This window comes from Biomphalaria glabrata, chromosome 16, assembly GCF_947242115.1.
Source record: "Biomphalaria glabrata chromosome 16, xgBioGlab47.1, whole genome shotgun sequence".
NCBI classification, from domain to species: Eukaryota; Metazoa; Mollusca; class Gastropoda; family Planorbidae; genus Biomphalaria; species Biomphalaria glabrata.
In genome coordinates, this window is record NC_074726.1 from 28,805,864 (window position 1) to 28,828,099 (window position 22,236).

Sequence of the window (22,236 nt, forward strand, 5' to 3'; positions counted from 1 at the left end):
ATGAACAGCCAGGCAGCCATGAGCAACCAGGCAGCCATCAACAACCAGGCAGCCATCAACAGCCAGGCAGCCATCAACAACCAGGCAGCCATCAACAACCAGGCAGCCATCAACAGCCAGGCAGCCATCAACAGCCAGGCAGCCATCAACAACCAGGCAGCCATCCACAATTAGGCAACCTTCCATAACCCGGCAACGAGCCATAACCACGCAACGAGCCATAACCAGGCAGCCATCCACACCATAAGGCAGCCATCAACAACCAGGCAGCTATCCACACAATCAGGCAGCCATCAACAACCAGGCAGCCATCCACACAATCAGGCAGCCATCAACAACCAGGCAGCCATGAGCAACCAGGCAGCCATGAGCAGCCAGGCAGTCATCAACAACCAGGCAGCCATCAACAACCAGGCAGCCATCCACAATTAGGCAACCTTCCATAACCCCGCAACGAGCCATAACCACGCAACGAGCCATAACCAGGCAGCCATCCACACCATAAGGCAGCCATCAACAACCAGGCAGCTATCCACACAATCAGGCAGCCATCAACAACCAGGTAGCCATCAACAACCAGGCACCCCCCAACCCCCACATTGATTTGTTCGCTCGGCCAACGCTTCACGTTCAAAACAACGATGGAGTGGCAACGGTCGTTAGAGGAAACCTCTAGGGAAGAAAAACAGAGCCAGCGTTTGGAATGATGTGGTGCAGAGAAGGAAAATTTCCTCGGTGTGCTCAGCATTCGACTGATCATCTTGGGAAACGAGCAATCGGTAATTATGATGTACCTCTATTGACACCTACATTAATCACTTCCATAATGGCCGATAGAGAATAGCTTGCCTGATCCTAGAGCTCCAGGAGTCTCACAAAAATTGCAAAGAGGAAGAATGTGCATATACAGGTCAGTAGCTAGATATACTTCACAAGAATCAAAGAATTTCTCAACGATAATACATATGTAGGATTGAATGACAAGACATTTCTGTAGGACGGTATGGAAACTAAATCTACGCAAAGTTGAAACGTTATCAACTGAAACAAAACTGTCAACTAGATAAGAGACATTTCAGAGAATGTCTACTCAGTGACACGTAGGCGCGATGTCACAAAACTGTAAACTAGATAAAAAGACATTTCAGAGAATGTCTACGCAGTGACACGTAGACGCGATGCCGCAAAAACTGTAAACTAGATAAGAGACATTTCAGAGAATGTCTACGCAGTGACACTTAGGCGCGAAGTCCCATGTCATTAAACTCACAATGAGCGTTCGCCCCAATCAAATTGATTTCACTTGTCTATACAAGTACCGGTATTCTAAACGCTAAAGTCAATCGTAGAGCGCCATGAAAAAGGGACATAATTAACATCAATTATTTGCAGGTGGAAACTGCTACCACTCCGGATAATGAAGTAACTTCCTCCCCCAAGATTTGTGTGTGTGCGTGTGTGTGTGTGTTTTTAAACTGCAAGAAAAGTGCGAATGTAGTTAATGTCAAATTTCTCCCCTGTTGTGGGCGGTCGTTGACCTGTAGCAACAAACTTCTGGACCACTTTAGAACGACTAATGGATATCCTACATTACTCAGGGAGAATAAAGGTAGTTAGTCGTTGTCCTGGCCACATGACACCCTCGTAAAGCGTAGGCCATGGAAAACAAAATGACCTTTACATCATCTGTCCTATGGAACCACAAGGTCTGAAAGGGGAACTATTCATTAAGAGGAGGCTGAGCAGTAAATCGCTTGGCTTCCGAACCGGGGGTCCGGGATTCGAGTCCTGGTGAAGACTGGGATTTTTTATTTCGGGATCAATGGGCGCCTCAGAGTCCACCCAGCTCATAATGGGTACCTGAAATTAGTTGGGGAAAAGTAAAGGCGGTTGGTCGTTGTGCCGGCCCCATGACACCCTCATTAACCGTAGGCCAAAGAAACTGATGACCTTTATATCATCTGCCCTATAGATCCCAAGGTCTGAAATGGGAACTTTACTTTTATCCATTCAGCGATCAAATAGTTGGAAACACTAAATGTACAAACATTAATTTTTAAAAATTGGCCACATGACTAACATTGACTTTCTGGTCGTGAGGTATGCTACTGGACTGTCGTTCGGTCATCTCGATGGTCCCGGGTTCATACCCTGCCCACTGCCATCCTCCGTCGTCCTGCGGGAGGTTTGGACTAGGAAGTAGATTATCTTCAAATCTGAAGTAACATCTGAAACATGTCAAACATTTGACAAAATAAGCACATATGATAACAATCACAAAAATACACGAAAGAGAAATATATATGGAATTTCAACGTGTCAGAAACTTAGAATATATTTTTCGCATTTTTAACGCTGACAGTTTAAAATCATACGCCGGCTGGCGATAAAGAAGTGTCCGCTTGTGGCATGTTCGTAATATCTGAATGTAGCTCCGGATATACGGTAATACGTCTTCAAAGGGCCTTACCCTCCACACACTCAAAATTCTACACTTTTTAAAACTAGAATAAGGTTAATAAAAGTAAAAAAAAAACTGGAAAGTGAGGTTAAATTTAGCATGTTTTTAGATATAATAAGTTTTTTTTTTTAATTCATTAGTGGATTTTTATTAAAGCTTTTGAAAAAGTGTAGGGACCTCCACAAAAATCCTGCCCCGGGGCCCCCACATACTTAAATCCGGCCCTGTAAATAATAGGTCATGGTATATTCCTATAAAATTCGCGTTTTTTTTTTATGAATGTACTATGATGAAGCAAGAGCTTATCACATTAAGTGAGTGCCTCTTTAACCGTTCTGCTTTCTCTTATCTTTAATAAGAATGGGTTGCCTGAGTCAGCCAAGAAACCAACGACTTAGCAGAGTTTAAGTCACAGATCAACATGCATGACGAGATTGACACATGAAATGTGTAGGACGTAATTATCTTCTTTTTTGAAGTAACATCTGTAATCTATGAGTAATACTAAAAAGTTTCCAAAACATGTAATAATATATTCAGTTCAAACTCATTAAGGCTGCTATTGCAATATCGACAGTTTTCAGACTAGATACATGTATAAATAAAATAATAATAATCTTTATTGTCCGTAAGGAAATTTGTCTTACAATTTATGCATTAGGCTACACCAAACAAAACATTGTAACTATAAAAAAAAGTACATTCACACCAGACTCACTCATAATTTACATGTGACAAAGTTTATATCAGATCTATTCTATTTTATGATTTGATTGCCAGGGGAACAAAAGAGTTTTTATGTCTGTTTGTCTTTGCTATCGGTGTCTTGTATCTCTTTTGTGGTAAAATCACAAAATCCTGACACAAAGGGTGTTTTTTTATTTCTATAATCTTTTTAGCTTTTTTATGGATGGTTGTGTGAAACAGCTGCCCTAATGGGGTTTGTTCTTTTTAGCCAATGACTTTACCATCAACCTTTAGGATTCTATGAAGTTTATACATTATGTTACGTAATCCAGCGCAAGAATATATCCAGTTTCCTATTCATTATCAAACTGTATATATTTTAAGAGAAATAGACTTACACATATAATATGGCATGCCGGGTTATATGGCAATGCCCGGGCCGATTTTGATACCCAGTCCGCCCCTGTTAGATACTCATTAAAATTGGTTGTCCAAAAAAAAAAAAAACGAAATTCTAATTCCATGCCTTCACCGAAACTCAAACACGGGAACAATCTAGGGGAAATAGCTGTGGATTTACGTTCTACACACAGCCCGTTATTTACCTCCCCTTACACTGGTTTATAGTGAGCATACGACAAAATAATGAATAAATAATAATCTATTTCATATTATTAGGTTTTATTATGCTTTCATTATTTTAAATATAATAATAACTAAAAAAAAATAGAAATGTAGCCAATAATTTACAATGCATAAAACAAATGTATTAATTTATAAATAACAAAACTGACTCTCGTGTTGTTAACGCCAGCTTTGTCCACTTACAGCAGGGGTTCTCAGCCTGTGATACGGATTGTTATTGTCTATTCTATTATTGCTGTAGGGGGGGGGGTCGCGTCAGAGTGGGGAAATTGTAAAAAAGGGTCGCCGAGCAAAAAAGGTTGAGAACCGCTGACTTACAGCCAGTGAGATGGAACAAACACTGCATAAGGCCAAGATAATCTCTCAGTTTGTTTCACGAGAACACACAGACATGGGGGTGCCTGAGACAAAAAAAAAAAAAAAAAAGAAGACTGGACACTGTGAAAGAAATGACTAATGAGTCCAATGTGGATGGCCTGTGTTGTAGAATACTATAGAACTTTGGTTGCGCGCTATGACACAGCATCAACACAATAATTGCATCCATGAATTAAACCAAAATCGGCTAATTCTTGGCCTCTTTCAGCCGTAGAACGACTATGGTTCATTTGGTGGAAAACATTTTTTTCATGTGACTGAAGAGCTCTGTTATGAAGAGTTCATTCCCTTCAGTGACAATACGAAAAATTTTTTTTTCTACAAAATTCTAAGGGATAATTTAACATTATAATTATCACCCCCTGTTCAACTTAAACCCCCCATTTTAATTTCCCATTATTATTTGTAAAGTGTTCTTGTCTACCTGGAACGAAGGTAAAGTTCGCTTTGGCGGTAGAGAAACCAGCCACTTTTCATTCGGCTCGATTTTCTTCCAGGTTGGGGTTGTCGCTTTTCCCCTGTCCATAGATTTCTTTGCCACCAATTTTTCACCACATAGTTGCGGCCCTTGCCTTTATCTTCGACGTAGCCAACATTCATGCCCACCGCTTCGAGATCCCGTTTGATTGAATCTACAAACCGGAGGTCCGTGCGACCAGTGTTTCTGGCCAAGTTGTCCGCTAGAGGATCGCTTTTGTAGATTCGTTCTTCCTCGGACTTCAACAATAAGCGAACGCAGGCAGCGTTGCCTGAGTGCAGGGCCGGTCCTATAGATTGCGGGGCCCTATGCGAAATTGATTGCGCGGGGCCTATTCTGAGTTGTGATTACAATAATAAGTGAAAATTAAGATTTTGTATTAGAAAATAAATTCGTCTTTTCATTTTAATCATACTTTGCTAAGTACAAAAATCACTGTCAAATTAACTTTACGAGCCATCTCCAGTAGATAGCAGTTTTCCAACAAAAAGTTGATAAACATTCAGATCTGCCTTTAGAGATTTTCTATCGACGAGCAAAAGATCACTTTTGTTTTGCTTTTCTTTTTTTAAAGAGATCGAGATTTAGATCTATATTTGTATGCCAGTGACTATTAAAGTAAATAAAGAATTTGAACTTCCTGTTTTGGGTCAAATTCGCCTTATTATATCATTTTTATTACATGAAAGCTGACAATGCCGTTTTTTTGTTTATTGCTAGTAGGATCATACTGAAGGACACCCAGAAATAACAATTTTGTCTGTTTTTAAGGAGATTTGCATCAGTTTTCAGAAGATCTTAATAATTTCAGGAGATTGTCATGACTTTTTCGTATATTTTACAATTTTCAGGAGAATTCCAGAAACCCTTTAATAATAAGTTAAAATTGTTTATGTTAATAATTTTCACCTAGAATTCGCGCGTGGCCTATGAAAGTGTGGGGCCCACAGCGGCCGCATAAGTTGCAGTGGCCTTCTAAGATCGACCCTGTCTGAGTGTGATGAATTTTACTGGGAAGACCTGAGCAAAGAAGTAACTCAGGGTTGATTTTTAAGGCATAGCTCGTTTGCCAAGCCCCCCCCCCCCCCCCCCCCGACATTGTAATAGTTGTAAGTTGTTGTTGTTGGCAGCGACTCTCGTAGAGCACTTGTTCATGTGACTGTGGAGCCCTATTTTGAGAGAGACACTCCAGTCCCACATATGTTGCAGGTTAATGTGGCTTTCGCTTTGGTGGTAAGAGGAGCCGGTTGACATTCTACCAAGTAATAACATTATATAACGATATATTAAACATAAAATGAACAGCAGCCACCAGGGACGATGTTTTTAAGAGAGAACGTAGTGAATTAAAATGCTACGAAAATAAGGGACTGCGCCGACCGAGGCTCGAACCAGTGACTCTGGAAACGACTCCACCGCCTAGCGATAACGCACCAAGCGAACTTTCTCTCTTAAAAACGTGGTCCCTGGTGCTGCTGTGTATTTATGTTTAATATATGTGTATGTATCACATTTGTTTCAGCACCTAGCTTCAACTCTATAATAAGTAATAAGTGACACTTGACTGTGCAATCATTGAATGTTTCACTGATGTACGTTTAACGGTTTACCATACTGTCGCGCACATAACCCGCGGGTTATACAAGCCATTCACGTCATGTCATTTACGTCAGATCATTTACGTCATGTCATTTACGTCAGGTCATTCACATCATGTCATTTACGTCATGTCATTCACGCCAGGTCATTTACGTCAGGTTATTCACGTCATGTCATTTTGTCATGAAATTTACGCCATGTCATTATTATTTGCACGTGCGGGAGTATGTAAGGGTGCGGGTTGTACGATTTTGTTTTGTTTACATAATTTGCCCATTTGTGCGGGGTAAACACGTGTGCGGGTAATACACGCGAAGAAACGGTAACACGATGAATGTTACACTGCATGAAGGGGATAGTATTTATGGGAATTAGTGGGAAGCGTGGTCGAGAGGCGAAGTGCACTTGAACGTGGCTTGGCTTGGCTACCTAGAAGGGGGCTCGAGGATCGACACGGAAAAACCTTCTCCAAGATAGGCCTACCCCTTTCCCTTCCCCCCACTAATGAGATTGGACCATGCTCTGAGCATGCTATAAGCATGAAAGTAGCGCCATATAAAAGCTATAATTTATGTTTGTTTGTAAAATGTTTTACATGTTTCGGATGTTCCTTCAGAGTTGAAGATAGTTTACTTCCTAGTCCAAACCTCCCGCAGGACGACGGGGGATGGGAGCGGGCAGGGTTTGAACCCTCGACCGTCGATAAATCTGAACGACAGTCCAGCGCGCAAACCGCACGACCAGGCAGCCATCCATTATGTGTAATTTATTATGAAACTAATCAGATGATAAAAACATTGATGACATGAATAATTATTTGACATACTGGTGATACAATGTCATTCAATAAATAATGATTGTTGATAACATATTAAACGATTAAGAACATAACTCTTCTGCTAGGTTCTAACTGACAAATCAGCTCAAGGTAACCCGTGATAATCGAGACCATCCGAACGACAGTCCAGTCGTCCAGTGCGCATACCACCGAGGTCCGAGACGAATCCTTAGGCCTATATCTAAAACGAATGGTCTCAATACCACACGACCTGGCAGTTCTAAGGACAGGTCGTCTTGGATTGTATATTGTAGAGTAGGCAAACTTAAGAGGCGTAATGCTAGGCTTTTGTGACTAGGCATTTTAAATTAATTACACATCATTTACTAACTAACTCGAGTGCAAAATAATATTCTATTGCTTAGGTCCCTTAGGATATAGAAGTAATTAACATTCAAAGTATTCAACAATACCAATAATTTGATATTTAGGTATATGATTAATATCCAGATCTAGATCCTTAAACTTATTTAAAAAATTGTGTTGCTAAATTCTAAAACTATCTAGATCTATAGACTACATTTTTGTGTACATAATTATGTTTCAGTATTGCCATGGTGTTTCAAGATCTAGGTCTGTGGGTTTCTATAAAATACAAAGTTTTGATTCAGGTAAAAGTCCTTTGAATATTTTTAATGGGTAGTTTTAAATGTAGGTTACAACTTCCGGTTGCAAGTTTTATAGACGATAAGCCTGGTGTTTATCACATAAACGTGGGCTAGTTACCAATATTTAATTAAAGTTTTATTATTAGATCTTATAGAACTATAAGCATAATCTGTTCAGTTCACTTTTTCTTCAATATAAAGTAAATCTAAATGGATAATACATTTTTTAGTAAGTAATCTAGAACTAAGAATATCATGCATGATTAACCCTTTTCAAGGCTTTTGGTTTTTCTGTCACATTATATATAATATTTCATTTACATTATAATGACAATTTATGATCATTATCGGATTATCCTACTAGTACTAACCCCCCCCTCCCCCCCCCCCCATGTATCATGGAAATAAATAGATGTCTTCATTTTGACCACAGTGTGTCAGTGACAGACACCTGTTTATGACCCAAGGATCTTCTTATGAGCTGTTTGTTGGTTAGAAAGTTGGCATCATACTTATTTAACTTATTAGTCTCCCTGACAAATATTTGCACTAAATTAATTGATGTAATCATAAAAATTTAAAAACATAAAACAGTCTACTGTTTTTACTGTCTACTCTATCAGTATCACTATCAATGGGGTGCTAATCCCTAGGACTAGGACCCTAGCATCATATTCACTATCCAGCTCCTCCTCACCCCTAACTCTAAACCATATTACCATAGTCCATGGATGGGCATCGTCAACACTAGTACTAGATCTAGAGGATCATAGATGGACTAGTGGTAAATCTAAAACCCTCCTAAATACTGCTCTCAGTATTAAATTATTAGGGCTATCAAAAATCAGATTCAGTCAGTATGCTTTCATCAATTTCACCGTCTGACATTTTGAAATTTTCACCTATAACTGGCTAACTTAAAAAAATCAATGCGAACGGCAAAGGAAGCCGCCAATACAGTTTACGGATGTGTAAAAATAGTAAGAATTAATCTGATTATTGGCTGTATTAATACACTTGCTAGCCAATCCTGTGGTAGGAACTATTGGTCGGCCTTTCGTCTTCTTCGCCAAACCAGACTGGGCAGATAAATCGACAGAGCTGTCTCAAAAGCTGTCTCTCGTGAGAGTCTGACAGTGACAGTCTAGACCTCTAGCTCTATATTTTAGATCTACAGTGGCTCTAGAATATATATATTTATATTATTATTATTATACTAAAGAGTGTTTTGTAAACAATTAAACGAAATAATAATGTTATTCGTAAAGAGTATGCATAAATGTAAAAAATGGTATCAAAATAGCTAATTGACTTAAATCCATTTTTTCAAATAAAACATTTGCTTTTAGGCCTACATATATTTGATTAAAATTTGAAATGAATAGACTTAATTTTGTATGTTCATGTGTTAAAGTATAAAGTAGATCTTGAGTTAGACATAGATCTAGATCAAGAGTTAAATATTGGGTTAGATAGAGTTCATTCTGCGCTGCATGAAGGCTTTGCTCTGCGCATGTGTGACCTTTTTTAGTGCGCGATTCATGAATGAATATATCTCAACATGGTTTTGCAGCTTTAGCTAACAAATGTGTAAAAAATGCTTTAGAAAAACAAATTTGAATGTTAATTTGATTAAAATATGAAATGAATGGACTATAATTATGGCATTGTCTAATGAAAGAATGTACGTCAGGAATTCTAAATTCGCATATGTAAGGAACCAATTTATGTAAAAAAAAATGCTTTTGAAACACAAATTTGCAATAATGAAATCCATGGACTACATTTTGTATTTTCATGTGTCAAAGTAAAAAAACTATCTACGCAAAGTGTAGTTCTTAAAATTAGATCTAGATCCTTTCAATCTTTTCTCATGTAAACATGGCCTAGATCGATGAAGTTATAATGCTTTCATAGAGTTGGTCAACTTTTTTTTTTTTTGAGGGTCTTAAGTTTGTTTTAGGGCTACAATACATACACTACGATTCAAGTTAGTACTAGACAGATATTACCCGCTGCCCGCGAGTCTTAACTTGCGTATTGCTGATGTAGTCACTGATATAGTGCATTAGAAACAATTAAAGAAAATAATAATGTTATAAGTAAAGCAAATGCATGAATTTATGAATAAAAAATATTATGATAGCTAATTGACCTGAATTCATGCGATATTAAGAATAGAGTTGCACTGAAGTAAAAAATGCTTAAGAAAAACAAATCTTTTTTTTTTTTTTGAGTTTCTTAAGTTTGTCTTAGGGCTACAATACATACACTACAGTCTAAGTTAGTACCCAAAGAACAGTTATGCCAAGTTTTATCAAGATTGGTCTTTCAAACGGTTTTGATTTCTATTCGGCACATACATAAGCGTTACATTCTACTTTATAGTATAGATATTAGAAATATGCAATAACTATAAAATCATTTTATTTTTAAAGTTCAACTTAATGCGTAATTAACCATATATTTTTTTTCTTGATCGAAGACTTAAATGGCATTTTTTTTTTTTTTGTTTAGATCCGTTTGCAGACACTGGCGAAGGAGTTGGAGGGGCACCTGGCATCCAGGGTTCTCTTATTCACATTCGAATCCAGCAGAGAAACGGACGAAAGACGTTGACAACAGTGCAAGGTGTTGACCCTAAATATGATTTTAAAAAGATCGTCAAAGCAGCCAAAAAGGTTTAGTAAATATTTTTTTGTATTTGTGCCTGTATACTTTACAGTACTTAGTATTTCATTGGTAACCCTGCTAAAAAATCATTCTCTCTTTAAATTTTATGGAAATTTACTTGAAAAATGTTATCTATGGTTTAATTTTTTTTTAAACAAAATTAATACTTTGGGCCACAGATGTTATACTTTGTTTTTTAATAATAGAGTTCAGTAATATAACTTTAAGTAAAATGTTAATTGTTTTTTTTTTTTTTAGTGCTATTAATTAAATTTTTATTAGGCTTAACATGTAATTATGTCTTAAGTCAATTTTTATAATTATATTGTTTTTAGTACATGACTACAAATTACACCTTATAATTAATTAAATTTTTTAAGTCAGTATAACATTTGGTTCTAAGCACACAGTTTGCTTAAAAAATTATAATGAAATGATACTCCATGGTTTAGGTTGAATGTCAGTCATAAAAACAAGTATTTTAATGTCATAAAAAAATAATTTGTTTTGTGAACTTTCTAAGTAATGTTGAAAGTATTCTAGTTGTTATAATAACAGTGAAACCCCGTTAGTTACTTTTTATTCGGCTTGGTTACTAGAAATCAGATTGCTGATGTACTGGGGACTGTGACACCTTTTTTTTACTTAGTTTGTTGAGTGTGGGAAATTTAAACTTATGACAACCTGCATTAAGGGATATTAACTACAGTAATGGTCCATACTTTAAAAATTTCATTTTTGTTCATTTAATACATGAAATGTGTGCCCTTTGAGATTTCTATAAGTTAATCAAAAATAACTTTTTGTAGGGATGTTTTATAGTTGTCATAATTATATATTTAATATACCTATGACATTCATTCATTGTAGCTTCAGTATTCTATCCAAGCCAGGCCAAGTAGAAAACATTCACCTTCTTAGAAACAGATTTTGCGCATTTCTATTTCTCCTTCAAAACGTTGTTTATTATAAGTATTGTGATTTGGAACTGTATAGTGATGTTCATCTCTAATGTCTGTCTTTATATTTTACTATTGGGGTTGTTTCTTTAGGAGTTTGCATGTAACGGCACTGTAGTGGAACATCCCGAGTATGGCGAGGTCATACAGCTTCAGGGTGATCAGAGAGAGCACATCCGCAGTTTGCTCATCAAAGTTGGCATCGCCACGAACGAACAGATTAAAGTAAGTACAGTGACAGAATTGTTTTTTTTTTACTTCGGCACATTATGTTTTGTCCACTGTACTGTGTATGTGTAATTAGCCAGCCATTCTCTAAGAATCAGCAGAGCCAAAGAGTATGTAGCAGCACTTTTTTGAATGGCCACCTAAACCAGTACTTAGAGCCTGGTCATTCACATGGTGGAGGCTATGTCATGAGAAAATATGTTATCAATGGTTATCAGCTTATGCAGTCTGCAAGCAGATAACAGTTGGTCATGTTTCGGGAGCAGAAGCAGTAGTTATGTGTTTATTTATTTATTTTTTAACATTTTCACAAGTTGTCTTTTGCATTTTGTTGAAAAATTATTCATGGGACTTGAAATATCTGCCTTGACTGTTTCAATTTAAACAAAAAAATATTAATATAAAATGTATTACTCCTTGGCTTGCATCCTTTGAAAGAATAGCCAATACCTGCTCTGAAAATTAAATTTTGGTTAGATGAATGTTTTCTCTATTAAAAAAACATTTTTTTGTGCTTGTTCTGTAAGTGCATTTCTGAACCGAAAGATTTGGTAAATGTGTACTACAAGGCTACTTGGGTATTTTTACTTGACAGTACACAGCATGCTTGTATCCAATAGCATCCATCATTTTTGAGAGCAGGCATCTGCAAATCAAATTTTACAAACTATTCTGCCCCTGATACAAGTCTGACTTATAAAAATTTGAATCAAATGTTTACTTATTGTATTAGAAATAAGAAACTAAAATTTTTGAGTTTACTATTCCTTCAAATAAAAAAAATGCAGCAACTAAACTTATCCACTCATAGTCAACTAGACTATTTAGATGACTTCAGAACCAATAGTTAACTAGATTGACTTGGATGACTTTAGAACTCATAGTCAATTAGATTAACTGAGATGACTCTAAGATCTCATAGTCAACTAGATTAACCTACTGAGATGACTTTATGTTCATTGGTAAGTGAGATCCATTAAAAGAGAGAGTGAGAGATTTTCTTCCTACTTTAAAATATAGATTGGAATTTAACTTTCCTAATTGAAAACCTATTTAGCTGATGATCCATACAGTTCAGTTTGTTGTGTAAGGCTTGGCACATTCTTACTGTAAAAAAAAAATCCTTCTGAACATTCAAATTTGACAGCACATACCACATGACTATGTAGACACCCTGTGGGCGATCTAAAATTGATTTACTATTTAATTTTAAGCTGACAATAAACCCTCCCTGTTGCTAAGTATTTATAGTTGTACTCTGTTTCCAGGTTCATGGTTTCTAAGCTGGATGTGATGTTTGTATGTCTTGTGTAGAGCTGAGAGTAACTTCAGATATCTAGGAATGGACACTAGGAAATGTTACTATCACAATATGTATATAGATGTCATTTGAATGATACATTATGTATCTACACATATATATGTATACTATGTTGCTGAATGGTGTGTGTATTTTAAGGGATGTTTTTGTTTTCGGGTGTCTCTGTCAACATTGCTATCTGCGCATGTATCTGATATAAAAAAAAAATTTCACATTTCTGTTTGGTCAACATACTCAAGTCTGCTCATTTTTGCAGATTTTAAAAGTCTGGCTATTTTTTATTAGGTTTAGGGTTTTCGGAGTATTTCTTTTTAAAAAGGATCCACTTTTCTTGTTCTGTATGTAATGTTTTGAAAACATTGTAATCAAAAAAGTCAATATACGACGGGTGAAGAGATGTCTGTCCATGTGCTATCATCTGTGACATCATTTAGTCTGGGGGTGGGTGGAGTACTTCATTTGGTTTATTGGTTGACTGTTCAACGGTTTCAATTAAACAATGCAACCCTGGATCATTAGTTGTGTTTACTTAATTGGACTTAGTGTATGTCTGATGTATTGAACTGGATATATGTTTGATGTATTTGGCTTGTTGTACAGTATGTCTAATAGGCCAGCTTTGCAGTGTAAAAATGTTTTCAGAACCAACTCTCAAAATATATATTAAAAAAAAAAATTCTTAATAACATCATAAGCCTTCATCCAAGGTTATACAAAACTATTGGCTTAAATATTTTAACTAACAAAACTGTCACGAATAGGTAATGTCCCTTTTTATTGAACATGGTCTAGCCAAGACTAATCATCATAGAGGGCCTGAACACTGACCAGCCATGTCACAACCTCTAGGCAGTTTAGACCACTGCCCACAGGTTGCGACATGGCAGGTCAGTATTCAGGCCTTCTATGACAATTTATCTCAGCCTAGCCACTGATATATTAACCCTTCCATATCTGATGCCTTGAAATTAGCTGACCTCTATGTGCTAAACATTAAATTAATAAAAAAGATAAATAAAATTTTTAATGTTTTTTTTTAGATTAGTTTTTTAGTTTGTCATTTTAGCTCTCGTGTTTATGTTTGTATAATGTCATCACAGCGCCTTGATCCTACATTTCGCTTATTAACAGCGCTATATAAATTAAATTGTTTATATGTAAAAAGTGGTATATCAACAAGTAGGCCAAGTATTAGGATGTGACTTGGAGACTTGGCACCAACATTTTGGAGGAACCCCTCAATACTGCAAAGAGATATAGGCTGGATTATAGTGTAAAAACATGACTTGCTGTCAAAAATAATTCTTCAAGATACTGTGGGGGGAATAATTATTTAGTTAATCTATAGTAAAAAGAAAGTAAGGCTTATATATATATGAATGCATAAAAATAGTCAAAAAGTACCAAACTTTTTAACAAATTGGGTAAGTATTTTCCCCATTTTCACTTTCTACTGCTATCTCTGTGGTAAAATTTTAACAATAAATAAGAAGGAAACATTCTCCATGTCTGACAGATCTCAATTCAATCCAGTGGATTAGTAATACCCCAACTAAGGCCGCACAGGCAGGGGCTCATATCCTACTAGTGTTTATACAAATAAAATTAAAACACTTTAAAAAAATCTTTTCTTCATGTTTAATGAAACCAAGAAATTGTGAAAAAGAAACAAACATGAAAACATTTGAAAATATTTGAATCTCTAGCGACAAGTGTACTGGCCAAAGATCAAAGCTCCGTTCTCTCTATCAGAAGACATTCAGGCAATTAAAATGGCTGAAATAAAACACTACTCAGTATGTCAACACTAAGTTTAGACACAGTAATTAGCGGTGCATTGCAAAAACAGAAAAATTGTGTGTTCAAGAATAATATGTGTTAAGATTACATTAACATCTGCAGTACATTGATGTGTTGGGATCACATCAACATCCGCAATACAATGATGTGTCAGGATCACATCAACATCCGCAGTACAATGATGTGTTAGGATCACATCAACATCCGCAGTACAATGATGTGTTAGGATCACATCAACATCCGCAGTACAATGATGTGTTGGGATCACATCAACATCTGCAGTACCGGTACAATGAGTTCAGTTTGATTTCTTCCTATTGACTAAAACTAACCAAAGGTATTCATGACATTGTTATGTGGATGTGGAGAACAAAGAAGTATTTGGTCAGTGACATATCTGAATGATAAACTACCCTGTTAAAGGTATTACAATTAATAAAAGCAAAATACATGTCAGATTCTGAATTGCTCTCCCAGAGACTTGCTTGGCACTGGGACATTCCAAGCTTTTAGTGGTGAACATTAAAAAGGTTATGTAACTCTGTACATGGAGTAGTTAGTGCTGTGATGCCTAATAAATAAGTAGTCTTCCCTTTAAGTTTCAACATGGACCCTAACAGTGATAATGAGATGGCAGCACAGATACTTTTGTCAACATGGATAATACAATTTTCTGCGGCAACTAATATATACAACCACACTGTAAAAGGCAACAAGTTAAAAAATTGGTAAAAAAAAATGTTTTCTTTTCTCCAGCTTTGGTTACATGAAAAATAAAAAAAATCGTCATGTCTCAGAGGAACACTTAAATTTAAAATCAAACAGTCAACAAAATGTTGCAATTATGATCTAGCAATGGACCTTTTGGAAAAAACTTGAAGCTAGCTTAATTTTTTAATGAAGAAACAAATAATTATTCTGTCACCTCTACACAATTAGGATTAAGCTCATGTATTTTTCCTGAGGTGAGGCCAGCAAAGTAAAAAAAAACCAACCCAGAAGAAATTCACATTTTCACTTTTAAAGTTAACTAAAGATACAATTATTTTTTTTTGTGCCAGAAAATACCCAGAACTGTTGAGAGAATCACTGATTTGGACAAGACACACTTGGTGCAGTCTGTATATTGTACCAACATAAATTTCAGAATAAATTAAATATTCGATATATAAATACCAGTATATATTTTAACATCAATTACCATATGAATTTCATCAGTCCTTTTGACCAAGTAGAGGATACCTAAAGTTAGATCATGGCCACCAGTGTGAACTACTTCCTTTGATACAACAAAGATATGAGCCCTAACCTTAAAGGACTAAAAAGCAAGAAAAAAAATTATGACCTTATTTTCACTAGCCGCTCACTAGCGTCACCTACTATTTAAAAACAAAAAACTACAAAAATACTGCCCAGGATGTAAGATACAAGGGACATAACCCACAATGTACACACTAACTTCACGAACAGAAGTCACACATTTTAAATTCAACACAAAGTGTACAATACATCCACTTGAGTGGTAGCTTAATAGTAACCAGACACCAGCCTGGTAACCATAATTAGACTGCAAAACTCAAGTTTCATCATGCCTTCAAGCCCCATGCCAACACAACCACGAGTAGTAAGTTTTCATAATGAATCCTGTCAAACAGTAAATGAAACTCCACCAAGCCAAGCCACCAGCGAAGTGGCCAGGGAGAGAGGAAAGTTATGTGCCAAATAAAGGCACATTGAAACAATTTTCACATTGGCACAGCTGGTTAATCTAAAGCATAAATAATTAATTCTGGATAACCATATCTCTTGTAGCATGCTCATTTAAAATTGGTTTTTATATAGAAAATATAATTTCTGAAAGCAGACTAATACGTTGGTAGCCAGAACATACATAACAAGTAAAAGCAATATTTCCAAATAACTAATTAAAAATCAATCTACATAACACCCTGGTTGTAGATAATAAAACTTTCTGTTTATAAAAACATAATTGTACTTTGATCGCTCCATTTTATATTCAAATTTAAGAAACTATAATATAATATGACTTTTATCAGATTATTATAAAAAGAACTAAGCACATTTCTATTTGGCACTAGACTCTGTTAAAAAATTATAATCAATGCTTGCCACCATCTTCAGAAAAAGAAAACAAAAATTGACACGAGTTCTTAAATCACTTTTACATCTTTTGACATTAAACATCTTAATAAGCAAATGACTTCTATAATTTGATCAGACAACAGATTTTGATTGAGTTCTTTAAGGCCTTATGAAAACACACTAATTTGGCACCAATTTGAAGTAAAATTCTTCTTTTAATGCTGATCACTTAGGTTGTCCACTTTAAGTCAGAAACGAATGAAATTATCAAGAAAAAGATTAACACATATGTTTTTTTAAGTCTTAAAATAATTTAAAAAAATAAAATTTTAGTCACATATATCCAAAAAAATTGGGACTGGTATTATATTTTCCTGTTCGGAAATTATTGGTCTCACTATGTAGCTGTGAGGTTAAATGGCTGTCAAATGTCATGTGCTGTCAAATGAGGCGTTTTCTATGAGGTGTTGCCAATATAAAAATAAACAGAGCATATAATGACATTGTTAACAAATGGAATTATAATTTAAAAAAAAAAAATAGATCAAAACAAATCTAATACAAAACAATTCTGTCTAGTTGACAAGCTTGCATTGTCTGTCTCACACGAAGCTGGACTAACAAAAGGGGAGCTAAAACTGAGTGGTTGGTAAATTTTGGTTTCAGAGATCAACTTGCCTCCCCTTGTTGCTGTTGTTTTTGTGACAGCTCACCAAATATCTAAAAAAAAATACAGACAATACAAATTAGTACAAAACAAGATATATAGATCTAGTTCAAAGCAGAATTTTGTGGTCTTAGGGCCAACAGCTGACCACTAAAAAAATATAGCATTTATTTAACAATGAGGCGCAGGGTTAAATTTATCTATAGCAGTCCAGGACAAACAATGTCACTGTGGTATGCACTACAGATTGTTTGTTACAATGGCTCCAACCAAATTTGAACTTTCCTGCTTCCATTCCCTAGTGCCGTGCAGAAGTTTTGTGATAGGATTCCTTTTTGAAGGAACATCTGACGCAACATACAAATATTAAGAACTGCTAGACTGCAATACATTCTAAATATTCTAGGACAGGTTGTCACACTCGTTGATCTGAACAGTTTGTCTAACTTACTGAAAGAAAACTAAAAATAGTGTTCTGTCACATGTGAGACAATAGCGATTGACCAGCAGGAAATCAACTGACCTCATTAAGACCACGTTACTGTGCATGGGAAAATAGCGCAGACCCTTTCAGATAACCTTGATTTGCATAAACATGATGCAGGGTCAAGATAGAAAATCGGGCAGACCATTTGAGGTAACCTTGATTTGCATAAACATGATGCAGGGTCAAGATAGAAAATAGGGCAGACCATTTGAGATAACCTTGATTTGCATAAACATGATGCAGGGTCAAGATAGAAGCTGTAGAATCTATGATCAGTGACGCTAAAAAAAATCATTGGATGGTAAAATTTAAGGAGCTTGTAACGTGCTTGTCACCATTGTAACATTTTTATATTGTAACTTGTAGATAACGCGAACGTCAGGGTCCCGTGTAAAGCTTATGTCTTAACAGCACAACAAACATTACAATACACAGAGCAGCACACTCATCAGCAGACATTATGTGTACTGAATACGTAAATAACTTGGCAGGTAATCCAGCCACAAAAGGTGTAGAACACAATTACAAAATAACTTCAATGATGAAATTACAATTCCATATTCAGAACAAGATTATAGTAACTTTTAAGTCATCTATCCTGAAGGATAGAAAGTTTATGCTTTCTTGAGTCGAGGGATCCCAAACAGAGGATGCATATTCTAATAATGGCCTAAGGTTAAATAACATTTTAGTTTTATGCTCTTTGATTTGTAAAAATTTCTTTCTGGTGATCTCAGATCTGCTACCGTATTAAGAAATAGAAGGACATATCATATCTAAAGAAGGAAGTAAAGCTTTTTATGTGCATTTAAAATATAATGTGAGTAGATCATCTTCTTTTTTGAAGTAACGTCTGTATTATATAAGATAAGATAAGATCTGTATGAAACAAAATGTAACCAATCACCTCAACCAAGTTATCCAGTCCTGTCAGATAGCCATCTTCATGATTACCCTGTTCCCATGGTTCCCTGTGGATGCAAGACAATGGTCAGATTAATGGAGACTCCGGCATTTTAAATATTGGATTAGATACTGTGCAGTTTTTGTTTCCATATTATTGAGGCTCTCCCATTTCACTACTGACCTGTGAGTCAAGGTGTTCTCCACTGGAATTGTTTTAGCAAAGTCAATCATCCAGACACCAGCATGGTTGCTGCTGTCAAACATGATCAGTAAACTGCTTCCTATGATCTGAAACAATTTTAAAGAGATGTAACCCTGGAATTACTAGAAAAACAACAGAACAAGTTTCACAGTCATACTGAATACTTTCACAGTCATAGACAATGACTCAGAATGATGTCCACAGAGATCAAAATACATCTCTACAAGTTGCATACAGTTTTCATATCTGTATCTATCTATATCTATCTATATTTATATATATATATATATATATATATATATATATATATATTACATATATATATATATATATTCATAGCCCAACCAAGCGGAACACTGCAATGAAAAAGTCATGGAAAGATAACTCTTTTATTTCTGCAATTCCCACATAACTTTCGAGGCGACAGAGATTATAGTCTAAAACTGTGCCATAGAATACATTAATAATAATAATAAGGCTTGTCCTCGAGTCCAAAGATTAATGAGGAATGCATGATTAAGTTTGAGAAAATGTTTGAAGGTAACTGGGAAAAAAATCTAGAAGAGACTCACCTCATGTGACTGAAAGAATGGAATGGATTCGAATTTGTCTCTGATATCACACAGCCGCTGATGCAGTGAAGGGATGACCACTTCATGTCCTTTGACAAATGTCTCAATGAAATATGATACCTGGAGGGGAAAATAACACATAGGTTAACACTTCAAAATACACAGATTGGCGCAAAGGCTGGTTTAGCTTGCTTCCTTTGCTTTGTACATCTTGACCGTTAGATCGTCTAAGAGCTGAGCCGAAGGCTCTTCGAGCTCTTGAAAAAAAACCTGTTTGAGCGTCAAACAGTAAAAAAAAAAACCTGTGTGAACCACAGTTCTGTCTGGAAGAGACCCAAGTCAATGCCTATGTAAAGCATCGCTATTTCTGCTGTATCTGGCCCCCGGGCGCATGGGCTAGACATGGCCGAAGGCCGAGTGCACCGGGATCCTCCGCCATTTTCCTATGTTGTACCAAGCTAACTGTGGAGGACTTGCTATTAGTGTAAACGGTCCCTTGAGGAACGGCGCATGGATTATCGACAGGGTCGTGAGGGCTCTCTTTCAACTCCGCTCCGTGCAATGGGTAAACTCTCACCTACCCGTGGAACCCCACGGGAGTTTTGTTTCATTTAGCCTAACCCCTTCCTCTAATGGTCGTTTCCACCCGGGTGCCACGATGAGGCAGAACAGCGTACCCGGGTACGTCTTGACCAAGACGCATTCTAGTCCAACCCTCCTGGGAATGGAAGAGAGCACGGTTCAAATTTGCAATAGCAATTTCATAGCACACCACACAACCAGACAACAGCCCATGATTCACACTACCAGGTCAGGATGACACAATGTCTATCAACGTCAAGGCCATGACAGTTGCATTCTAGATTTAAAAAAAAAAAAACATGTCTCACATCCAAGCAAAGAACAAACACATCAGACATTGGGCAACATTTTTTTTTTTTTTATCGCCACAGCTCAACTAATAAAAATGAGCTGGGTTTTTTTGAGCTGGGTTTATTGAAATGTTCTTTGCTTACTAGATCAACGATCTTACCTCTTCTTTTGTTCTGACTTTTTTCAAATTTGTGTTCGGAGGCTCTCCACTCATCTGATGAAGAAGAAGAAGAAATACAGTAACAATACTAATAGTAATAATTTAATTAACAAAATGTTAAAACATAAGAGAGACTAAAGGTGCTATGAGAATCTACCTGGCTAAACTAAAATATAAATAAAACTTTTCCTTACAACTAAACAAACAATGCCATGGATATTTTGAGTATTAAGGAAACTTTCTACTAGGAATATATATTTGTTGAAAGTGTGATATCAATGTAAGAGGCAAATGTGTTAAAATTACTTTTTAATTGTTAACTCTCAGGCTGCACAATTAGCTGAGAGAAACTGTGATGAAATTAAAGTGCGTCAGCGTGAAACTATTATAATATTTTGTTATACGACAGTCAGCAATAAAACACTTATTAAAGATATCAAAAAAAGTAAAGTAAAATTCCACGATTTGTAAATTCCACGAAAGTAAATCCTCACGATTTATGGGGCGGATGATGTTAAGGTCATCTTTTTCTTTGGCCAACAGTTAACGAACAGGGTGTTATGTGGCCAGCACAACGACAAACCATCTTTACAACTAAAGTCAGGTACCCATTAGAGTTAGGTGAACTCAGGGGCACCCTAAAAATCCCAAAATTCAAAATCACAGTCTTCACTGAGATTCGAACCCAGGACCTCAGGTTCAGAAGCAAAATGCTTAACCATTCTGCTACCGCGCCCCATATAAAGATTAAGGTCACCTTATTTTCCCTACTTAGCGCAAAGATTCTAAATGTAAGGACTGGCAACATGAAGGCTGGGGAACTGACAGGCACTTAATGCTAAGACAACATGAAGGCTGGGGAACTGACTGGCACTTAATGCTAAGGGAACATGAAGGCTGGGGAACTGACTGGCACTTAATGCTAAGACAACATGAAGGCTGGGGAACTGACTGGCACTTAATGCTAAGGCAACATGAAGGCTGGGGAACTGACTGGCACTTAATGCTAAGGCAACATGAAGGCTGGGGAACTGACTGGCACTTAATGCTAAGGGAACATGAAGGCTGGGGAACTGACAGGCACTTAATGCTAAGACAACATGAAGGCTGGGGAACTGACTGGCACTTGATGCTAAGGGAACATGAAGGCTGAAGAACTGACTGGCACTTAATGCTAAGGCAACATGAAGGCTGGGGAACTGACTGGCACTTAATGCTAAGGGAACATGAAGGCTGGGGAACTGACTGGCACTTAATGCTAAGGGAACATGAAGGCTGGGGAACTGACTGGCACTTAATGCTAAGGCAACATGAAGGCTGGGGAAATGACTGGCACTTAATGCTAAGACAACATGAAGGCTGGGGAACTGACTGGCACTTAATGCTAAGACAACATGAAGGCCAAGGTATTGGCTACTTACCCTGATGGCTTCTATTCTGAAACCTAAACTTGCTGTAGAGCTTTCATGTTCTCTGAACTGAAAGTCAAGTTTACAGAATATTGAAAGCAATTTATACGAGTTGATAACAAGAGAGTACTCTATTCTACTATTTAGTATCAGTGGATCTGAACCATTAATATGTAGTGATT

The 22,236-nt window shown here is 36.5% G+C and overlaps 2 protein-coding genes across 4 annotated transcripts in view; one reads left to right on the forward strand and one right to left on the reverse strand.

Moving 5' to 3' along the window:
* The first annotated feature begins 7,744 nt into the window (after positions 1-7,744).
* LOC106060111 (eukaryotic translation initiation factor 1-like) lies at positions 7,745-13,385 on the forward strand. Its single transcript, XM_013217898.2, has 4 exons — positions 7,745-7,923; positions 10,212-10,375; positions 11,420-11,551; positions 12,823-13,385. Exons 1-4 carry the CDS (start codon positions 7,905-7,907, stop codon positions 12,835-12,837), a joined length of 330 nt encoding a protein of 109 aa, XP_013073352.1. The 5' UTR covers positions 7,745-7,904; the 3' UTR covers positions 12,838-13,385.
* Positions 13,386-14,497: 1,112 nt separating this feature from the next.
* LOC106060110 (inositol-trisphosphate 3-kinase homolog) overlaps positions 14,498-22,236 on the reverse strand; it is a 55,937-nt gene continuing 48,198 nt past the window's right edge. For all 3 annotated transcript variants that reach the window (XM_056013971.1, XM_056013969.1, XM_056013968.1), the window contains exons 7-12: positions 22,067-22,123; positions 20,646-20,699; positions 19,613-19,732; positions 19,020-19,126; positions 18,840-18,903; positions 14,498-17,498 (exon numbers count right to left, since the gene is read on the reverse strand). In XM_056013971.1, the coding sequence (XP_055869946.1) occupies positions 17,448-17,498; positions 18,840-18,903; positions 19,020-19,126; positions 19,613-19,732; positions 20,646-20,699; positions 22,067-22,123 (453 nt within the window). In that variant the 3' untranslated portion in view covers positions 14,498-17,447. The remainder of the gene's footprint in view (positions 17,499-18,839; positions 18,904-19,019; positions 19,127-19,612; positions 19,733-20,645; positions 20,700-22,066; positions 22,124-22,236) is intronic.